Raw genomic sequence first — 18,640 nt, forward strand, 5'->3', positions numbered from 1 at the left:
GCTCCTGCTCCTCCCTCCCACGTTCACAGCTCCTCTTCTCTCTGCCCAAGAGCCCGGAGCGGGCAGCTGACAAGCGTGGTTGGTCCTTGCTGGACATCTTTCGGGAGACACTCTTCGAGAAGCTGTCTCAGAGCTGCTCCTGCGGCGATGTCTCCTCGGCCGAGCTCGGGAGATGGCCGCAGCAGGGCCGCGTAAGTGCGGGGCTGGAGCAGGCCAGTAGCTTAGCCCAGCGCTGTGGCCATCCCGCTGTAGCTGTAGCCGGTCCTCGTCTCCTACTCACTATCCCTCGCCAATGCCCAAAGGCCTGATTCTGCCAGGCTGGGTCTGGCTGGTCCTGCAGAGCTAGTCCCCAAGCTAGGGGAGCCTGGGTTCACCCCTGTGCAAGTCTAGTGAGTAGACAGCTTCTCCGTGTCCCCGCGCTGGTGGCATTGGTGTGGTACTGGTGATGGCGCTGGTGAGATGGTGCTGGTGTGACAGTGCTGGTGTGGCACTGGTGTGATGTTGTCATGGTGCTGGTGTGACTAACGTGGAATTGGCTTGGCATCGGTTCAGTGATGGTGAACCACAAAATTGGTGTGGTGGCCAGTGCTGTCCCCACCAGCTGGTGCTGGAGCTGTTGCTGTCCTTGCAGCTATGGTGGTTGGTGTCCTTGGCTCCATGTGTTGCGTCCCACTGTGCTGAGGGACTGCTGGCACCCCAAGGCTCCAGGACATATGGGGCTGTTCATGGGGAGCTGGATTACCTTCTGGCATTGGGTGGGATCCAGAGCTGGAAGCTGCCAGGTGTTTGCTGACCATCCTGCTGTGTCAGCAGAGCCATGGCAGCCTCAGCACCCTCCAGCTCAGATCAATCCTCAATCCTGCCCATTTGACATGCAGACAGCTGGAGGAGATGGGGCAGCAGGAGCAGGGTCTCAGCTGACACCATTCTCCCCCTCTCTAGAATATGCTGCGGCGCCAAGAGGAGCTGGAGAACGGCACAGCCTGGTCCATCTCCTCTGAGTCCTCAGATGACTCCTCCAGCCCCCAGCTGTCCAGCAGTGCCCGCCATGCCACACACAAGCCCATTGTGCAGCCTGAGGTGCAGGCCTCCGCCCCTGCCATCGAGATCTCCTTCTCCCAGCAACCAGAGGAGGCTGACGCCGTGCTTGGGGCCTGTGGCAGCAGTGTCCCCTCTGCTGGGAGCCAGCCAGAGGAGCCGAGCAGCCGTAAGAAGGAGACAGTGGCCAACGGGCATGTGCCCTACTCCCGGACTCTGAGCCACATCAGCGAGGCCAGCGTGGATGCCACAATGGAGGTCAAGACTGTGGAGAGCCCTTGGGAGCCTGCGCCCAGCACGGAGGACACAGGGATGGGCAAGCAAGATGCACACCCTTTGCCTGGTGCTGCGATGGCAGCTGCTGTGGCAGGGCAGGACAGGGCCACTGAGGCCAAGCCTCGTGCCTCCGTGGCATGGGCCACCTCCTGTGAGGAGGAGGCTGGCAGTGCAGAGCCAGTGCAGAGCCAGGCGCCAGCACAGAGTGACTATGGCACCGGGATCCCCACAGCGCTGGCACAAGCCTCTGCAGAAGAGAGGCCCATCCCAACCCCACCAGTGCCCACCAGCATCCCTGAGGTGCCACGGGGGAAGATGGTGGATTCAGGTCTGGAGGAGGCAATTGGCCTCCTGGGCTCAGCTCTGGATGACTATCGGGGACAGTTCCCAGAGCTGCAGCCCCTCGAACGGGAGCTCAAACGTCTGGAGGAGATGCTGCTGGTGAGGGGCTCCCAGGGGTGTCATGGGGTGAGGGTGACAGGGTCATCCTGGCTGGCAGTGCCTGGGGATGATGGGGACAGGGCCAGCCGTGGTGGCAGTGCTCAGAGGCAATGGAGACAATACCATCCCTGCTGGCAATGCCATGGGGTGATGGGGACGGAGCCATCCTTAATGGCATAGCCTGGTAATGCGGGTGGCAGGGTTGTTTTGCGTGGTGAGACAGGATCCAACTCCACCATGCCTTCCTCCACAGCAGAAGCAAGGTGTCTTCCTCAGCCGGGCCTCCAGCATCAGCCTGACAGTGGAGCATGCACTGGAGAGCTTCAGCTTCCTCAACACCTCTGACATGGAGGACTCAGAAGGCTCTGAGGAGGAGCCTCTCCAAGATGAGAGGTGCACAGTGGGGCTCATGGCATGGGGCACAGGGCAGGACATGGCCTTGGGGCAGTTGAAATGGGGGATGTTCAAGGGTGCCCAAGCATATTTAGACCTGTTCGTCACAGCTTAGGGAAGGTCTAGGTCAAGAACCAGCAGTACCTGGTCCTTCTGGTGGCACAATGTCACTCTGCAGGTCTGCATGAGGGGTGGGATGGAGGCAGTCCTTGTGCCCCTGGGACTTGTCCTCTGCCCTGTGTGTGGGGCAAGGCCAGGTCCAGGTGTCCTGTGCTGATCTATGGCCTTGATCTCTCCCTGGCTTGCAGGAGGGCTGGCAGACCCCTGCGCAGCACCAGGGCCCCCAGCGCTGGCGAGATGGGGGCAGATGACACTGGAATGTGCAGTGGTTCTGAGGCCAGCACTGACCCCATGAGCACTGGCAATGAGTTCCTGGATAAAGCTCTGGTGCTTCACCTCAACAGCTGCAACCGCCTGCTCCTGGTGAGGACCGGGGTGGGGTATGGCAGCAGGGGACACCCTGGGGTGGGCTGTATGCATGCCCTTGAAGGGGGTTTTGCTGCAGCCTGGGGACCGTGATGTGGGCAGTGAGCTGTGTCCCTGATGTCCCCGGTTTGGCTGTGCCTTGCAGAAGCTGGGCACCTTCGGTCCCCTGCGGTGCCAGGAGATGTACGCCCTGGACAGGCTGCTGCGGGAGTCCCAGGTGCTGGAGATCGTGTGCCAGCTGACAGAGGAGCGTGCAGGAGCAGCCAGCTCGGCTGCTGATGGTAAAGAAACACAGCTGAGGGGACCCTTTGTGCCATTGTCCCCTCGTGGGCATGGCTGGGCAGTGATGGACCATGCCAGACAGGGGGCAGGAGTCACCTGCCTGCTGCCATGGCCTCGGGGAGGTCTGACAGTGCCTGTCCCCACAGTGGTGCAGTTCTCGACACGGAAGGAGGGCGTGCTGCCCCTTTGGGACCTCTGTGTGGAAGTGCCCAACATCTACACCTGCCCTGTGGAGCGGTTCCTGCAGGTGCTCAGTGCCCAGTATGCAGCTGCCATCAGCGAGCAGCACTCTGGTTTGGCTGATGCTGGTGAGTGGATGCCCAGGGATGTTTGGGAGTTGCCAGCCTCACTCAATGACCATGAGTGGGAGGATATGGGTGCCAGCAGCTCCACCGAGGAGTGCCCATGGCTGCTGCACACTGTGATCCTGATTCTTTCCCACAGTGTGTGTGAAGCTGGTGGAGGACGTGCTGAATCGGCGGCTGCCCCGGCGGCCTGGCAGTGCCCAGAGTGAGCAGGTCACCATCTTCCAGTACTGGAGCCACTTTGAGTCGCTCGGTGCCCTGGTGCTTGACACCTACATGATGGAGCTGGCAGAGGAAGGTGGGTGTCCTCTCACTGGGATGGGGTGCCAGAGTATCCCCATAGTGATTGATCACCCTGCAGCAGTGCCATGAGCATTCAAGGGCATCACCAAGAGGCTCAGCCATCCTTGGGGTGGGCAAGTCAGTCTGATGTAGAGTGCAGCCCAGTCCCATGCTGTATTTCCATATCCTTGCTGTAGGTCCCCAGTGTCTTGGGAGCAATTCCATGCATTGGCACTTTGTGTGGGGCCCACTCTGCCCAGCATGGATCCAAGGTGCCCGGGGATGGGTGGCAGGGGTGTGGGGGCAGTGCTGTGTGACTCCCCACCCCTTGGATGGCTTCCTGCAGCACTGCTGGCACAGAACCTCAACTCGGACGACCAGGACGTGGTGCTGCGTGCCCTGAAGCGCATGCCCGAGGGCCGCCTGAAGAAGGAGGGACTGAAGGCGCTGAGCCTGCTCCTCGTGGAGGGCAACAGCAAGGTGGTGAGCGCAGTGTCAGCCCAGCTCCGCAGCCTGGCAGAAAACCCCCGCTTCCGCCAACGGGTACGTGCTGGGCAAGCCAGGGATGACGTGGGCTGGTGCCACAGCCCCCAGGGTGCTGCCCCTGCTCTGCTACAGATGGTGGCACTGACTCCCCCATCTCCCACAGGCCCTCGTGTGTTTCCTGGAGCAGCTGGAGGATGAGGAGGTGCAGACACGTGTAGCAGGGTGTGCGGCGCTGGGCTGCTTGAAGGTGAGGGATGTGGGGAGGAGGCAGCAGGGCTGCATGTTCCAGGGAAAGAGGAAATACAATGAGAGGAAGAGAAAGAGGGATGAGGGGCTTTTCTGCACCATGGGGCTGCAGCACCCTGTGCTACCTTCCCCATCTGGCTGTGTCCCTGCTCCAGCCTTGACAGCCAAAACTCATTTCCTTGTCCCTTCTCCTGCAGGCCAAGGAGAGCATCGAGCAGCTGGTTTACCTGTGCCAAACCGACAAAGAGCCCGTGCGGGAGGCAGCCAAGCAGAGCCTGATGCTGTGTGGTGAGTGTCCTGCTGCTTCTCTGCTTGCTCCCCTCCCACAGCATCCCAAGTGGCATCTCCTGGTGCCAGCAGTGCCCACGGGAGATGGGGCTCCATGGCTGCCCCACGCACTCTGGTTCATTATGCCCCAAGTTCTGCCAGGCAAGAACAAGCTGGCAGCGAGGGCCAGGCATCCTGTAGCCACAGCACTAAGCCTGGTTGTTATTTATTATTTGCTAGATGGCCCTGAGAGAACCATCTGAGTGTGTTTCTAGGCCTCCAGATCGTGGCAGCTGCTGCACAGGTTGGGACACGTGAGCTGTCCTCGTACCCCCTGTCCCTGCTCCGGCTGCTTTGCTCACGAATGTCTCTGTCTTAGAGCCTGTCAGCTGTGTCACGTTTCGGAGTCTGTGTGTCTTGGTTGTTGATAGTGCACATCCCACTGGCACCCCGACACATGTAGATGCCTTGTGTCCTATGTCCCAGCAGATTGTCCATGTCACCATCTCTTGCTGGGGATGGCCGCTGCGGGCAGATTTGCAGGCAGAGCTCAGAGTGAGCCTGTAGCATGGATGTGTGCATCCCTGTGTGTGCCTGGGGATTCTTGGGGAGCCCTTGTGACCCCCATGCCAGTGCATGCAGATGTCCACAGCTTTTGGAGGCCACTGGAGCTGGCACAGCCCTGAGCACTGGTACCTTGGCCCCAAGTGAGGCTCTCCACAAGCCAACAGTTCTGCAGCCAAAACACAGGTTAACACTGTCCCTCATGGGCAGCTGAGAATGGGATTTGCAACCTCTGAACTGGGAGCCCTGGGGACTTTTTGATCCAGATCCCAGCTGGGACCTGCCATGGGGTGTGCTGTAGAGAACAAGACAGGTTTCCATGCTGTGGCCATAGCACGCAGGCTCAGCTCTACCAGGTATTAGGTATGGTTCCCTGGAAAGGCCAGGGTAGGTGGCCAGGGATTGGCAGGGGACAGAACTTCAGCAGTTTGTATCACTGACCGTGGCATGTACTTGCAGGGGAAGATGGCAAATCAGCTCACCGGCGACTGGAGGAGACCCTGGATAGCCTCCCGCGGATCTTTGCACCAGCCAGCATGGCCAGTACAGCTTTCTGAGACCCACGCACACCCACCTGCCATCCCTGAGGGCAAAGGCACTGCTGGGCCACCCGGGCTTGCACGGACTGGGGACCCGGCAGCACACCACAGTATTACCCTGCCCGGCAGCTCGCCATGGCCGCACACTGCCTTACGGAGCACCGCTTCCCTGTCCCCGGCCACCGGCCCCACGGTGCCACCTCCACACCACTGGGCAGGGGGCTCGCTGCACATCCCACCCTCTGATCGCTATTTAAGTACCCAGGGAGTCCATCCTTCCTGCCCCCTCATCCGCTGCAGCTGCCAGGACTGGGGTGGCGGGGAGAGGATTTCTCTGCCTCCTCTTGCCTTCCTCTTGCTCGAGGGCATGCGCCCTGTCCCGGGAGGACCTGCACTTTGGAAACCTCGCTGTTTCTTTCCAGGAGCTGCCAGGGCCATGGGCACTGCTGCCCTCTGCCACCTGGAGTCCCCAAGACTTAAATAAAATGAAATATAAGATATTAATATATTCTGCTGGCGTTTCTTCTTTCCAGCTCCACGTGCTCCTGTCCCTCCCTGGCTCGTGGCTGTAGGGAGTGTAGTGAGATGTGGCCTCAGCCCAGAGCCTTTCCTGGCCTGTTGGAAAGTGCTGTGGAGGGCAGGGGCAGGAGGAGCGATAGAGAGACGGACAGACGGATGGACAGAAGCTGCCACCTTTTTTTTTGTTGGTTTTGTTTTATTTTATTTTTTATTTACAGATTTTTGCAGAAAAACAAAAGCAAAAAATTCTTTTCTATATTGTCTCTATAAATCTATATATAATGTAATTACAGAGAATGACTAATTTTGATTTTAAAGCAGAAATAAAAACCTTTAAAGAGCGTTGGTGTTGCTGTAAGGGTGTTTCTTTGGCCCCAGTGCCCTGGGACAGGGAAAGTTGGGTGTCAGCATAGCTTCCTGGAAGGTGACAGGGTATGTCATGGGAAATAATTGTGATTTCTGGCCCTACAACTCAGCCAAATTTTGCCAAAATTTGGCTGCTGGGCATGGGACACATTACCCAATGTAGTAGGAGGTGGCCACACAGAGTGGAGACCACTGAAACCAGGCCTGCCCTGGGAATGGAAACAGCCCTGTGTGTGTGTGTGTAAATCCACACGTTCCCCATCTCCAGCTGCTGTTGGTTATCTAGGCCCTGACTTCCAGTTTGGACCAGTAAGGACCCCTGTCCAGCACTGGAAATAGATTGCAGCAGCTGTGGTGGCCAGGCCATGTTCCCAAATGTTCCCACACAGGATGGGTGTGACAGGGAATGCTAAACCACCCTGTGAGCTGCTCTGCCTAACTGGCTGTGCCTTGTCCCAGGATATCCGCTGTCCCCACCTCACTGTGTGAGGGACACACCACTGGGCTGGGAGGGCGGCTGCTCTCTGTGTCCCCCCTTGCTGCTCGTCCCTCACCACATTCCCTGAGGCTGGAGGTTTTTTGGAGGTTTTTGTGCCCCTCCTGTGCAGCTCCTCAGCACCAAGGAGCTGCTGGATTTTTAGAAGCTTACTGGGAAGGAAGCACTGTTTCCTCTGGCTCTCCCAGGAACTTTGTCCTCTTGGTGGCTGTGACAACATCGTGCAGCAGCATGGTGGGAGCCACCTCCCTGACACTCACAACACGATTGGTTCTCACTGCTTTTATTAAATTTCCTGAGTTCAGTGGCCTTGGCAGCATGTGGCTGGTGACACAGAGCCTTCTGCCCCACCAAGGAGGAGGTGGCATCAGGCTACAAAGTGCACGCAAAGTGCTGGGTCTTGTGCCACCTCCTGATTGGGCTGGGCAGAAAGGGTGGAATCCTGGATATTTCTGCCTGCATCATGAAGTAGGGCTGCTGGGGCCCTTGGCCTATACCCTGCATGGTGTTACTGTGGGGCTGGGGGCCTCCAGAACTGCTCTCCCCTCTCTCTGTGATGTTGCTCTGTGGTTTCACTGGTGATTTTTTTAAGCTTATATAATTTGCCTTCCTCTCCTCAAACCCTGCCCATCACCTTCTGCTGGTTTAAATCCCTGAACATCCACCATGATGGTGCACCTAGGGAAGAATAACTCCATGCACCAGTACCTGATGGGGGCCTACCTGCTGGGAAGCAGCTCTGTAGAGAAGGATGAGGGAGTTATGGTGGACAAGAAGCTCTCCCTTAGCCAGCAGTGTGCCCTGGGGACCAAGAAGGCCACTGGTAACCTGGGGTGCATTAGGAAGAGCTTTGGCAGCAGGGCAAGATCCTGCCCCTCCACCCCTAGTGAGGCCATATCTGGAATGCTGTGTCCAGTTCTGGGCTCCTCAGTACAAGAGAAGCATGGAGTTCTTGGAGCAGATCCAACAGAGGGATACAAAGATGATTAAGGAATTGGAACATCTCTCTTACAAGGAAAGACTGAGGGAGCTGGAGCTGTTCAGCCTCGAGAAGTTACTACTGAGAGGGGACCTCATCAATGTCAGTATCTGCAGGGAGGGTGCCAGAGGATGGATCAGGCTCTGCTCAGTGATGCCCACCAACAGGACAAGAGGCAATGGGCAGAAAGTAATGCACAGGAAGTTCCACATGAAAATGAGGAAGAAGAACTTCACTGTGTGGGTGACCACACAAAGGAACAGGTTGCCCAGAGAGGGTGTGGAGTTTCCCTCACTGGAGGTATTAAAAAAACCATCTGGACACATTTCTGTCCAATGCCCTCTAGGATGACCCCTTGAGCAGAGAGGTTGGACCAGATGACCCATAGTGGTACCTTACTATTCTGTGATTCTTTATCCCCCACCAGGCATGGACAAGAACCTCGCTCCCAAGCCTTCATTTTTCCAGCTCTCATCACAGCTGCTCCAATCCCTTAATCATCTTAGTGGCCCGTATGGTCCTGGGAGGGGAGTAGTTCAGAGCAGCAAAGATTCCCCCAAAAGCAGCAGAGACAGGGACACCCCCCTAGTCCTGCCAGCCACCCGTGCCAGAGCAGGGGCATTGTCATCACCAGTGGAGCAGGGGATTTACAGCTCCCAGGCCAAGCAAGGTCCATCCATCAGCACTTCCTAGGGTTTCTAAGTATATCCCAAGAGGTTGCAGCCTTCACTTCCTCCTTCCTCACTGTAGCAGCTTTTTGGGGCTGGCTCAGGCAGAATGTAGCATATTGTGGTGCATGTGATCCCATCTGGGACATCCCCTCAGCATGACCACTTCTGGATGCAGTTTTATCTGCAGATGGGATTGCAGGGAGGGCTAACCAGGGGATACTGCTGTATCATTCATCCCTTAGCCTTCTTCCACATGCTTTGGGGGGCTGGACAAGCTCCAGGAGGAAAGCACAGTGCTTTTTCCAAATCACTGCATCATACTGTCAGCTTGAACAGCAAGAGATGAGGGATGTAGGTCCCAGCTGGCACATGCAACTGCAGACAAGAGCATGAGAGGTGGAAAGTGGCCCAGCCCTCTCACACTTTTGGTTTGGTTTGGTTTCTTTTCCCCTTGCAACAACTGCTGAAAAAAAAACAAAACAACAGCCCAGTGCCCCAGTGGCCAAAGACATGAATTTAATTCACTCACCTACCTGGGTGTTCTCCTTGCCCTGCCAAAACCTTGTCCCCTCCCTGCAGCACAATTCCACTTTCCAAGATAAGCTACACCTTGACTGAAGAGATCAGAGCAGAAAAGCAGGCTTCTGTCAGGGTAGGCAGGGAGCTGCAGGCCAGGACAAAATGACTGCTCCTGGAATTGCAAGGAATAATCCCATTATTTATTTGTCTGTAAGAACATGTAGGAAAAAAACTCAAACAGATTAACTTAAGAATCTGTTGCCCAGGCCCTTGCTGTGAATGGGTCTGTGCTGGCATTGCCAAAGACCTCAGCCTATGGACACCACCAGGTCACCTGGAATTGCAGGACTGCCATTTCCAGAGGATGGAACTTCACACAAAAGGTCCTGATTTTCAGACCCCTCAGCTTCATGGGTGAACTCCCTGGGAGCCACTTTCACAGCACACAGGGACAGACACAGCAGTGCAGAGCACGTTTTGCGGCAGCATTTGTTATTTCAAAGGAGACAGTGTGCCAGCACCGCGTTTGTCAGCCAAATCTGTGTCAGCACTTAAAACATCCCCCTCCCGTACGGACGTGCTTGTGCTCAGCAGCTACTTGCTTTTCTTGTAGGAGCTGCAGCCCGTGGGAGGGTGTCTGTGTCACAGTTACATTATCCATGTGCTCTGGCTTGGGGAAGATGTTCCTTTTCCCTGCTTACTGCTGGTTTTGCTTTTTTTCCCCTTTTAATTGGAAGGGTGCATACAGATTCTGGAGCATTCTGCGGTATCGCTTTTTACCTGTCAGTCTTGGGAAAGTGTCCTGAGGAGCCCCTGAAGGCCATCAGCACAATGCTCCCTCCTCTTGCACAGCATCCTGGTGCAGCTGCCTGTGTTTGACACCAAGAGCAGCCACCAGCCAGATGACCCCAAGGAGACACTGCCACTTTGTGGCACCACAAGCTCCAATCAGCCCTTGTGTTAGAAATCTCTTAAGTCTTGATGCAAAGTCATTTTCGGAGGTTGCAGTTTATGATTCTCCGGTCTGAGCAATCTTAAAGTTGGACCTCCCACCTTTTCCCAGGCTTGTGGGAAATCATGTTTCCAAGGCACTCACTGGGGCACTTAGAGATGATTGGAACAGCTAAGCAGCCTGAGCTGAAGCACAGCAAAGCAACAGCCTGCTCATGAGCACTGACGTGTTCCTTGCAGGGCTGTCAGGCACATCTGTATGGGCTTGTTCTCCAAGGACCACTCCTGGGGCAACAGCTGGGGCCTCGTTTCACAGAGACACCAAATGGTGCTCTAGGCAGCCTTCAAAATTTAATTTAATGCTCTCAGCCTCGACTACTGCCTTCCTTAGAGCTGACTTAGAGTGGTGACTCCTGAGGGATTGTGAAGGTGATGAAGCACAGAGCTGGAATGAGGAGGGTGAGCCCACCCGGGGCCTCAGCCAGGTGGTCGGGAGCTCCTTGGCTTCAGTTCTTTCCATTGTGCTCATGGGCAAGGTGGCTCTGGGAAAGGCCTCGCTCAGGCAACTTTTCTAGAAGGAGCATCTGCCTCTGGGTGTCTCATTCGGACAGGCTCAGAGACCGATACTCGGGAGCAGTCACAGTGAGGGCTGAGCCTGGCGATTTAAATTCCCTGCAAATCGGCTCAAAAGCGCCTCCAAGTGAGGAAACCCAGGATCAGTAGGGCAGACCCCCAGCACTCGCTGGTGGATAGCCCGGGACGCTCCTGGCAGGACAAGTCCACGAATAGGTGCTTGCCAGGAAAAAAAAAACCTTTTGCTTCCTAAACAACGACATTCCTACTAGAAAGATGCGCTCGTTTGCCGTGGAATGGCTCAAACAAAAGGTAAGAGGGATCATTAGCAACCATTCACACCCTGCTCTGGGTGGGTATTTGAAGAAGCTAAGATACAGTTTGACACACAGCCACTGCTCTTCTCCATTTTGATTCGTGCCTGAGCTAAATTTTGAGCTTAAAGCAGGATTCATGGCTACAGACGAGAGATATGCCATTCTCCCAAAAATTGCAGCATGAGAATTGATGGCTTGACAGCTTAGAATGTACGTGATTTTTTAAAAGCTCACACTACAGAAATGTTCTGAGCAGATTCTTCGTGCTGTGCTAACTTAATTTCCTTCTACACCAACTCATCCAGTGGCTAAACGGAAGGCCATGGATGCGGGGATTTTTTTATTTTAGCGAAGCTTTTGATTGTCCAACATTGGACTCAAAAATCCTTGTGAGGTTCCTTCAAATTCGGGATATTATTTTGATGATTCAAATTTCTCATGCAATGAAGACCTTCATTGGAGGAGCTTCATGGTTGTGGGCTACACTGTCACCTCTCATAATTAATGGCCACTTTTTACCATCGCTTTGTAGATAATTTATTTCTCCTCCAGCCAAGGCTGCACCCACACAGCTCATCCCCTCTGGCCCCTCGGCAAGCTGCCAATGCCCCACTGGAACAGGCTAATGGACTTATCTTGCTGTCATGATCCTGAGAAGGAAACTTGCTCTGGGTTGTCAACAACCTCCAAAGGAGTATTGGTGCTCAGAACACAGCCCACGGCGCTCTGCTGCTTTGCAAGGACTTGGGAGAGCTTAGGCTTAGGCAGGAGAAACCCGTAAAGCCGGGTCAGGGCCCGATGTCACTGCCAGCCCAGCTCCCCCGGCAGAGGGACCCTCCTCTCCAAGCACAGCTCAGCGAGCCATCGCCATTATTCATAGCAGGATTTAAGGGCACAGTTTACACATGCTAATGTATGCTAATGTTTTTCTGATGGGTTTGTCACTTGTTAAGCAGGTTGTGGTAACGCCTGGGCTGTTGAACAGCTTTTATCCCAACCTGCAGTGATATCTCAAGAGGCATAAATTGGAGGAAAGATTTTTAATATGGATTTCAACTCTAACAGCCTTAAAACTCCCACCACAGGTTTGTGTTGGGGTTTCTTTACATTCAGATTTCTCTCTGAATTCCTGACCTTATTGTTCTCCAGCGACTGATGGAGTAAGAGGAACAAAAAAAATGCAGCTTCCTTCCAACGCATCTGATTTTTGAACTATTAATATTTTAACCCATTACTCTTGCTCCATTTCACATGGATTTATGGTAAGAAAATACCAAGAGGATGCAGCATGAGCTCATAGAATTCTCCTCTCTTCAGCTTGCCTGTCAATCAGCTCTGGGACTGCTGCAACACTGCTGGAGATGAGAAAATATGTTAAACCCAGAAGATTCAGCAACTCAGGAAACTGCAGAAAATAAAAGACGGGCAAGCCCCTGAGTATCCTCACATAAATTCATGCATCTCACCAAGGGTGCCATGGCTCTTTTCACCTTTTGGGGATAAGCTGTGGACAGAAAACACCATGGTGTCTAACTTCTGATGGAAATCAACCCTGCTGACTTTCCCAGAAGCTCCCTGCTAAACACCTGGCAGCACTTCTACCATTCCTGCTGTGCTGAAGCTGACTGGAGCTGGTTTGTCCTACTCAGTTATGAGCTTGGCAAGCCCAAGGTCCTTAAAAACACCAGGCAAACACCATCTTAAATCACAGAAGTGTGGAATCCTAGGATCTCCTGAGCTGGAAGGGATCCACAAGGACCATCACGTCCAAATCTTGGTCCTGCACAGGACATCCCCAAGAATCACACCACATGCCTGATGTTGCTTCTTGAACTCAGGCCTGGTGCTGTGAGCACATCCCTGGGGAGCCTGCTCCAGTACCTGGCCACGCTCTGGGTGAAGAACCTCTTCCTAATACCCAGCCTCACTGCCCCTGACTCAGTTCCATGCTGTTGCTGTCACTGGTCACAGGGAGCAGCCGTCGGTGCTGCCCGTCCTGAGGGAGCTGCAGCCCACAGCGAGCTCTGCCCTCAGGATCCTCTTCTCCAGGCCGAACAAGCCAAGTGCCCTCAGCCACTCCTCGCATGGTTTCCCCTCTAGACCCTAATTCCAGACAATTGTTGGTATTTACAAAACTGTCCTATGGTTTTCCTGATGATTAATTAATGATTGTACTGACTCCTCTTCCAGCCTAGAGAGTTTGGGTCTTTCAACCAGGCCAAATCCCTCCTCAGCACGGAGCATGAACTTTCTTTGTGGGCTTTTTTCTTCTGAAGAGCGCCTTCCCACGGAGCTGAGGCACAGCCTCCTGCTTTGAAAGGTTTGCAGAGGTGAAGGGGCAGTTTTGGCTGGGGTGAAGGAGTCAGTTTTTCACAAGGTACATGGAGCAGTTTTGGATGAGGTGAAGGGGCAGTTTTGGCTGAGGTGAAGGGGTCAGTTTTTAACAAGGTACAGGGAGCAGTTTTACATGAGTGAAGGGGCAGTTTTGGCTAAGGTGAAGGAGTCAGTTTTGGACAAGGTACAGGGAACAGTTTTAGATGAGGTGAGGGGGCAGTTTTGGCTGAGGTGAAGGGGTCAGTTTTTCACAAGGTAGATGGAGCAGTTTTAGATGAGGTGAAGGGCTCAGTTTTTCCACAAGGTACAGGGAGACAGTTTTACATGAGGAGAAGCGGGCAGTTTTAGCCGAGGTGAAGAGGGAAGTTGCAGCTGAGCAGCGGCGTGCAGAGCCGGGACTGCCCGGCGCTGTGGGATCTCGGGGCCGCACCAACAGCGGAGCTGCCCGGCGCTCCCCTCACGCCGCCCTGAGGGGAGAGAGGGAGGGAGGGGCGCTGCCCCCGCCCCTCGGCGGCACGTGACGCGCTGACGCACGCACGCACGGGCGCGCGCCGGGTGACGCCGAGGGCCCCGCGCGTTTGAAGTTGGCGCGCGACTCGCGCCCTCGCTCCCCGGCCCCGCGGGGCGGCGGCGGGGCCCGGCGGCCGGAGGGAGCTCGGCGGGGCGCGGGGCGCAGGTAAGCGGCGGCGGCGGGGGGTTTGCAGTCGCGTTCTCCGGCCTCTAGGTGTCACGATGGGGCTCCGGCGCGGCTGGGGCCCCGCAGCGGCCGCCGCCGGGGCAGCAAGGGGGGCTTTGTCTCCCTCTACCGTCCCCGCGCCGCCGCCGCCGCCGCCACCGCCGCCATTCCCCACAGCGCGGCGCTGGGCTGCGGCACCGCCCGGGCCGCCCGCCCTCCTTCCCTCCCCGGCCGCCGCCACCCGCCGGCCCCGACTCCATTTTCTTTCCTTTGTCTCCTCCGCCGCGCCACCGGCGCTGATTAACCGCCCCATTACCGCCCCCTCCCTTCCCTTCCCGTCCCGCACGTCCCTTCCTTCCCCCCCTCCCCCGCCGGCCCCGACTGCCGCGGTGTCCGGCCGGGCGCTGCCCGCGGGGACGGCTGCGTGTCCCGCTCCCGCCGGCCGCCGCCTCGCTGCGCTGGCGTGTGCGGCGGAGTGAGAGGCGCTGCGAGGCGCAGAGCGGGACTCGAGCTCCCTCTGCAAGGCAGGCTGAGCAGCGCCATGCAGCAGCACCGGGGCGGGCACGGCTGGGGGGCGCCCGCTCTCGCCGCGGTGACCGGCCGGCCGCCCCCCCGCACCCCCCGCGCCGCTCCCGGAGAGCGGCGGCCCCGCCGTTCTCTGTCCGCCCTTCCCCCCCCACTCCGTCCCGTCCCCGCCACCCCACTTCGGGCCCCGGGTCCCCACGGGGCTTCGGGCTCCGGTCGGGAGCACCTGGGCTGCCACCGAGCCGCCGACCAGCTGTGTCACTTGCTGGGACCTGGCCCGGCTGCCCGACTCGCGGGGCACCTCCCCGGGAACCTCCCGGGCCCCCGCAGCCGGGCGCTTGCCCAGGGATGGAGCCCGAAATCTCATGGCAAAGGACGGCGTTATTCCCTCCCGTCCGTGGGTCTGTGCTGCTTGGGGGGGGAAGCACAAAACCCGATTCTTTTTGTGATGCAGAGGAGGAAACCGCACATGCTCTGTGTCCAAACGCTTTGCTGTTTGTTCTCTATATCACCTTTAGATTTCTTTAGAATATATGTTTATATGGTATCGGATTTGGCCTTGTGTTAACCTTGTGAAATTACTTCGATAGAAGGGTTTTGTTGTGTTGTATGGTTCCTTCTCCGTTCACTGTAATCCTTAGGACTTGCCTGTTGGTGAGAATGAGCTTGCTTTCCTGTTTGTGACTTCCTATTTTTTTGCCGAGCATTTCTCCCCTTAAATACATGCATGGCTGTTCCTCATCTCTGGCCAGTTTCTGAATCCTAGTAATAAACTCCAGAGGTGTTGTTAAAACACTGTTTACCACTTCCAGTGTACATGTTTTTGTTTCAGTGCAGGAAGTGTGTAAATATCGTCTCAAATTCTCCAGTTTATTAATCTTCTGCCGAGCCTGTTGAATTTGTAGGAGCCCGTTGAGTATTGGAAATAATTCTGTGCTGTATTCAAGCTGTTCTTACTTAAACGATCCCCCTAGCACTTTCCGTCAGTGTAGAAGACATCAGCAGAACTGAAAAAAGGAGTAATTTTAGTATAAGGGCAAAGCAATGCTTGCTGCCTTTTTTTTCCCCTAGGTTGATGGATTTTTACTTCCATTTTGTTTTTCTTCTGGATGTGTAGGGCTAGCTCAGTTTTAATGTCATCCACTGTGCATGGATGGTTATTAGGATGCATAGAAAGGCTCAAGAAACTTTGTGGGGTATTTTTGAGGAGTAATAAGGTGCAAAACTCGAGTTCCTGTAGCCTCCAGTGGCCCTGCAACTGAAATTACACAGCAAGGCTCGTCCATTTCAGACAGAGCTTGGAGAACTGTCACTACAGCGTTAAGTTTGCTGGTGACTCGTGCCTGCGGAGTTTCTGAGGGAAGGAGCTATTTCAAGAGCTGTTTTCTGTGAGCAGGCTGGATCTTGACTGTGATCTGGAGCTCATTTGTGTGCATCCTCACCAGCTCCTGGGGCTGCAGGTTGATACCCGCCTGCTGCGCTCTCAGGGCTGTGTCTGGAAATGCCAGAAGCTGACCTGTGTTATTCTTTACTTTATTCAGCATTTACCTGAAAAATCTAATTATATGGGGTTACTAACTTGCTAAGGAATTTCTGTGCACAGCCTACTCCAGAATTTAATTTCTTCTCCTTCCTTTAGGACTTCATGTCCAAGAACTCCTGCTGTTCTAGATTTTTGGAAGTTGGATGTTGAGTATTATTAGGCTTGTCTGTTCTTGGAGCAAAGCCAGCCTGTTCCTTGCACTTATCCCTCATACTTAAACAGGTTCCACTGACCTCTGGATAGCTCTCCCTGCTCTGTCTGAGCAGTTTTTTGTACATGAGCTCTTTCAGATATATTATTGATTATATTTGCATTAAAACTCTAATTCCCCATCCTGGTAACTTTAGCTTCTCCTACCTCATTACCAGAGAGGGAATAATAAGCATTAGGATCCCAGAGGTGCTTGTAGGTGCTCTAGAAATATGTGTAACAAGGAGCAGCCACTGCTGTACCTGAATATGAGGACACACACTGGCAAGAGCTGAAAGAAACCAAAACTTTGACTGCTTGTTTTGTGTGTGATAACTTACTGAACTGTACTGATTTATTTGCTTAACTGTAAACCCCTGTTCATCTATTTGGCTTTAGTTCTGATGCCCAGTTCACGCTTTGTTGTACTAAACCTTGAAATGTCAATACAGTATCAAACTCTGCTACTCTGTAACCTACATGTGTTAGAAACACACAAGCTCTAGGAAATTGCCTTCTACTGGTTTAGTGTTGGTAACAATGGTTCAGATCGTATGTGGCCCTTGTTCTTTCATGTTTTTTACTGAAACTTAGGAAAAAAATCTGACTGTAGCTAAAAATACTGCTTTTTATTGTGCTGAAGGATATTTGAATTTTATTTACAACACCCTGTTCTGCTGCTTCTCCAAGATCTCTTCAATAATTCATCAGTATTTAGGAATTAAGTGAGGTGTGCTTATTGCAGACATATTTAATATGAAAACTAAAGAGTTGCTGCTCAGCTGAATGATCTGTTTTTCTCTGATTAACAAAAATGACCTCAAAAAGAAGAGCAGAATAAACAGAAGGTGAGTAGGGAGTTTTATGTTTCAGATCATGTTAACATTTAAGTGTACACAGAACAACTCAATTTGAGTATCTAATGTAAATTAAAGCTAAAGTAAAGTTTTCCTTAGTGTTACAAAAACTTAGAAGCTATAAAATCTTAATTTCATTCCAATGTGGTTCTTAACAGGTGAAAAGAGAAGTAGTGCAGAGACAGCTCTCAAGAATGGCGCAGTTAACGTGCAGTGACTTAGGGGACATCTCTGATAGAATGGACTCCCGAAGCATTGTTCTCTAACTATCCCTACAGGTGAAGTTTTGAGTCATAGATAGAGTTGCATTTTTTCTGTAAAGGTTTGTTTTTAGAGACCCACCCCCTCAGTTTACTGTCAGCTACAGTTTACTGTCAGCTACCTGAGGATTTCAGTGTGCTGTGTGGGGCTCATATTAAGAGGTGAGGGCAGGAATGTTTGAAAGTATTTCAAAGCACAAGGGCAGTGATCAGTTAGGATATTCTGACCAGTGACACCAGCAAAGGCTTGTGTAATGGTAGCAGTGCAAGAAGCTGAACTACAGGGTATTTTTTTTTCCCTGTAGTGCAAGTAGTCTGCCCAGATCCATAATGTTGTATCAGTCAGTTAGTAGCATCTTATTTTTTCTGCTATGGCTGCAAACTCATTAAATTTCTAAAGCTTCATGGGTTTCACTGGAAAGCTTAGCTCAAATGTAAAGACAGGGTTAAGTAAGTTCATCTTATACTGAAAATCTTGTTTTGCATATTTTTCCCCCATACTGTAAAAAAAATTCTGTTGACACCATTGAATTTGTCAACTTCTGCCAAAACAGAAAGCAAATCCCAGATTGTTTGGCATGTGAATTCCACCCCTGTCTGTATTAATAATGCATCTTTGTTAGAAACAAACATCCACAGGTAAAGTATATTCAAAAAAACCAAACACAAGCCAAAACTTAACACAGAAACTCTTTAAAACTGCCCCCTACCAGAGTACATTGGGAGGTGAGAGAGACATTTACCTTGGCATATTGGTATATTTTTTACCACTGGAATATTTTTAACTGCAGTATTGGAAGGGATATTTTATAGTCCATGCACTTTGGAACAATAGTGAAATTCCAGGAGGTCAGAGAAGTGCTGATGTGTCAGTTCTCAAAGGAGGTGGAGTGGGTGAACATGGCTGTGCAGGGAGGGTGGCAGGTGCCCAGAACACCTTGGGTGTTTGACTAGCTCTGCATGATGTTAGCACACATGTAGTTCACATTATTACCAGCTCTCCCATTTATTCTTAGTACAGAATTTAGTTAAAGTAGAGAAAGGTGTTAATCCCAGTAACAAAAACAAGAGCTTGTTAAATTTATTTCTTGATTTTTTTAAAGGACTTGATCTTGACGACCTTACTGTATATTAATGTTAGTACTGAGTATCAGTAAATGCCATCTAGTTCAGGATTAATCTGGAGGTGTACAAGAGTGAATAGTTTCCATGGATATTCAGCAAAAATTAGTAATTGCTTGTCACATTTTGTTTTCATTA

The 18,640-nt window shown here is 53.2% G+C and overlaps 2 protein-coding genes across 9 annotated transcripts in view; both read left to right on the plus strand.

Moving 5' to 3' along the window:
* Positions 1-6,469, plus strand: part of RIPOR1 (RHO family interacting cell polarization regulator 1) — a 31,360-nt gene extending 24,891 nt beyond the window's left edge. For 2 of the 4 annotated variants that reach the window (XM_039721490.1, XM_039721489.1), the window contains 10 exons: positions 943-1,755; positions 2,009-2,148; positions 2,457-2,631; positions 2,780-2,915; positions 3,063-3,224; positions 3,361-3,519; positions 3,850-4,046; positions 4,153-4,236; positions 4,433-4,523; positions 5,526-5,857. In XM_039721490.1, the coding sequence (XP_039577424.1) occupies positions 943-1,755; positions 2,009-2,148; positions 2,457-2,631; positions 2,780-2,915; positions 3,063-3,224; positions 3,361-3,519; positions 3,850-4,046; positions 4,153-4,236; positions 4,433-4,523; positions 5,526-5,623 (2,055 nt within the window). In that variant the 3' untranslated portion in view covers positions 5,624-5,857. Of the gene's footprint in view, positions 1-942; positions 1,756-2,008; positions 2,149-2,456; positions 2,632-2,779; positions 2,916-3,062; positions 3,225-3,360; positions 3,520-3,849; positions 4,047-4,152; positions 4,237-4,432; positions 4,524-4,742; positions 4,807-5,525 lie in introns of all 4 variants that reach the window. The other 2 variants (XM_039721488.1, XM_039721487.1) reach the window with 2 other exon arrangements.
* Positions 6,470-13,949: 7,480 nt separating this feature from the next.
* The window catches only part of CTCF (CCCTC-binding factor), a 34,671-nt gene continuing 29,980 nt past the window's right edge, over positions 13,950-18,640 (plus strand). For 3 of the 5 annotated variants that reach the window (XM_039721491.1, XM_039721495.1, XM_039721494.1), the window contains exon 1: positions 17,279-17,398. The gene's annotated coding sequence lies outside the window, so the exon portion shown is untranslated. Of the gene's footprint in view, positions 14,007-17,278; positions 17,399-18,640 lie in introns of those variants that run through there. The other 2 variants (XM_039721493.1, XM_039721496.1) reach the window with 2 other exon arrangements.

This window comes from Passer montanus, unplaced genomic scaffold (genome assembly GCF_014805655.1).
Source record: "Passer montanus isolate IOZ18808 unplaced genomic scaffold, ASM1480565v1 scaffold45, whole genome shotgun sequence".
NCBI classification, from domain to species: domain Eukaryota; kingdom Metazoa; phylum Chordata; class Aves; order Passeriformes; family Passeridae; genus Passer; species Passer montanus.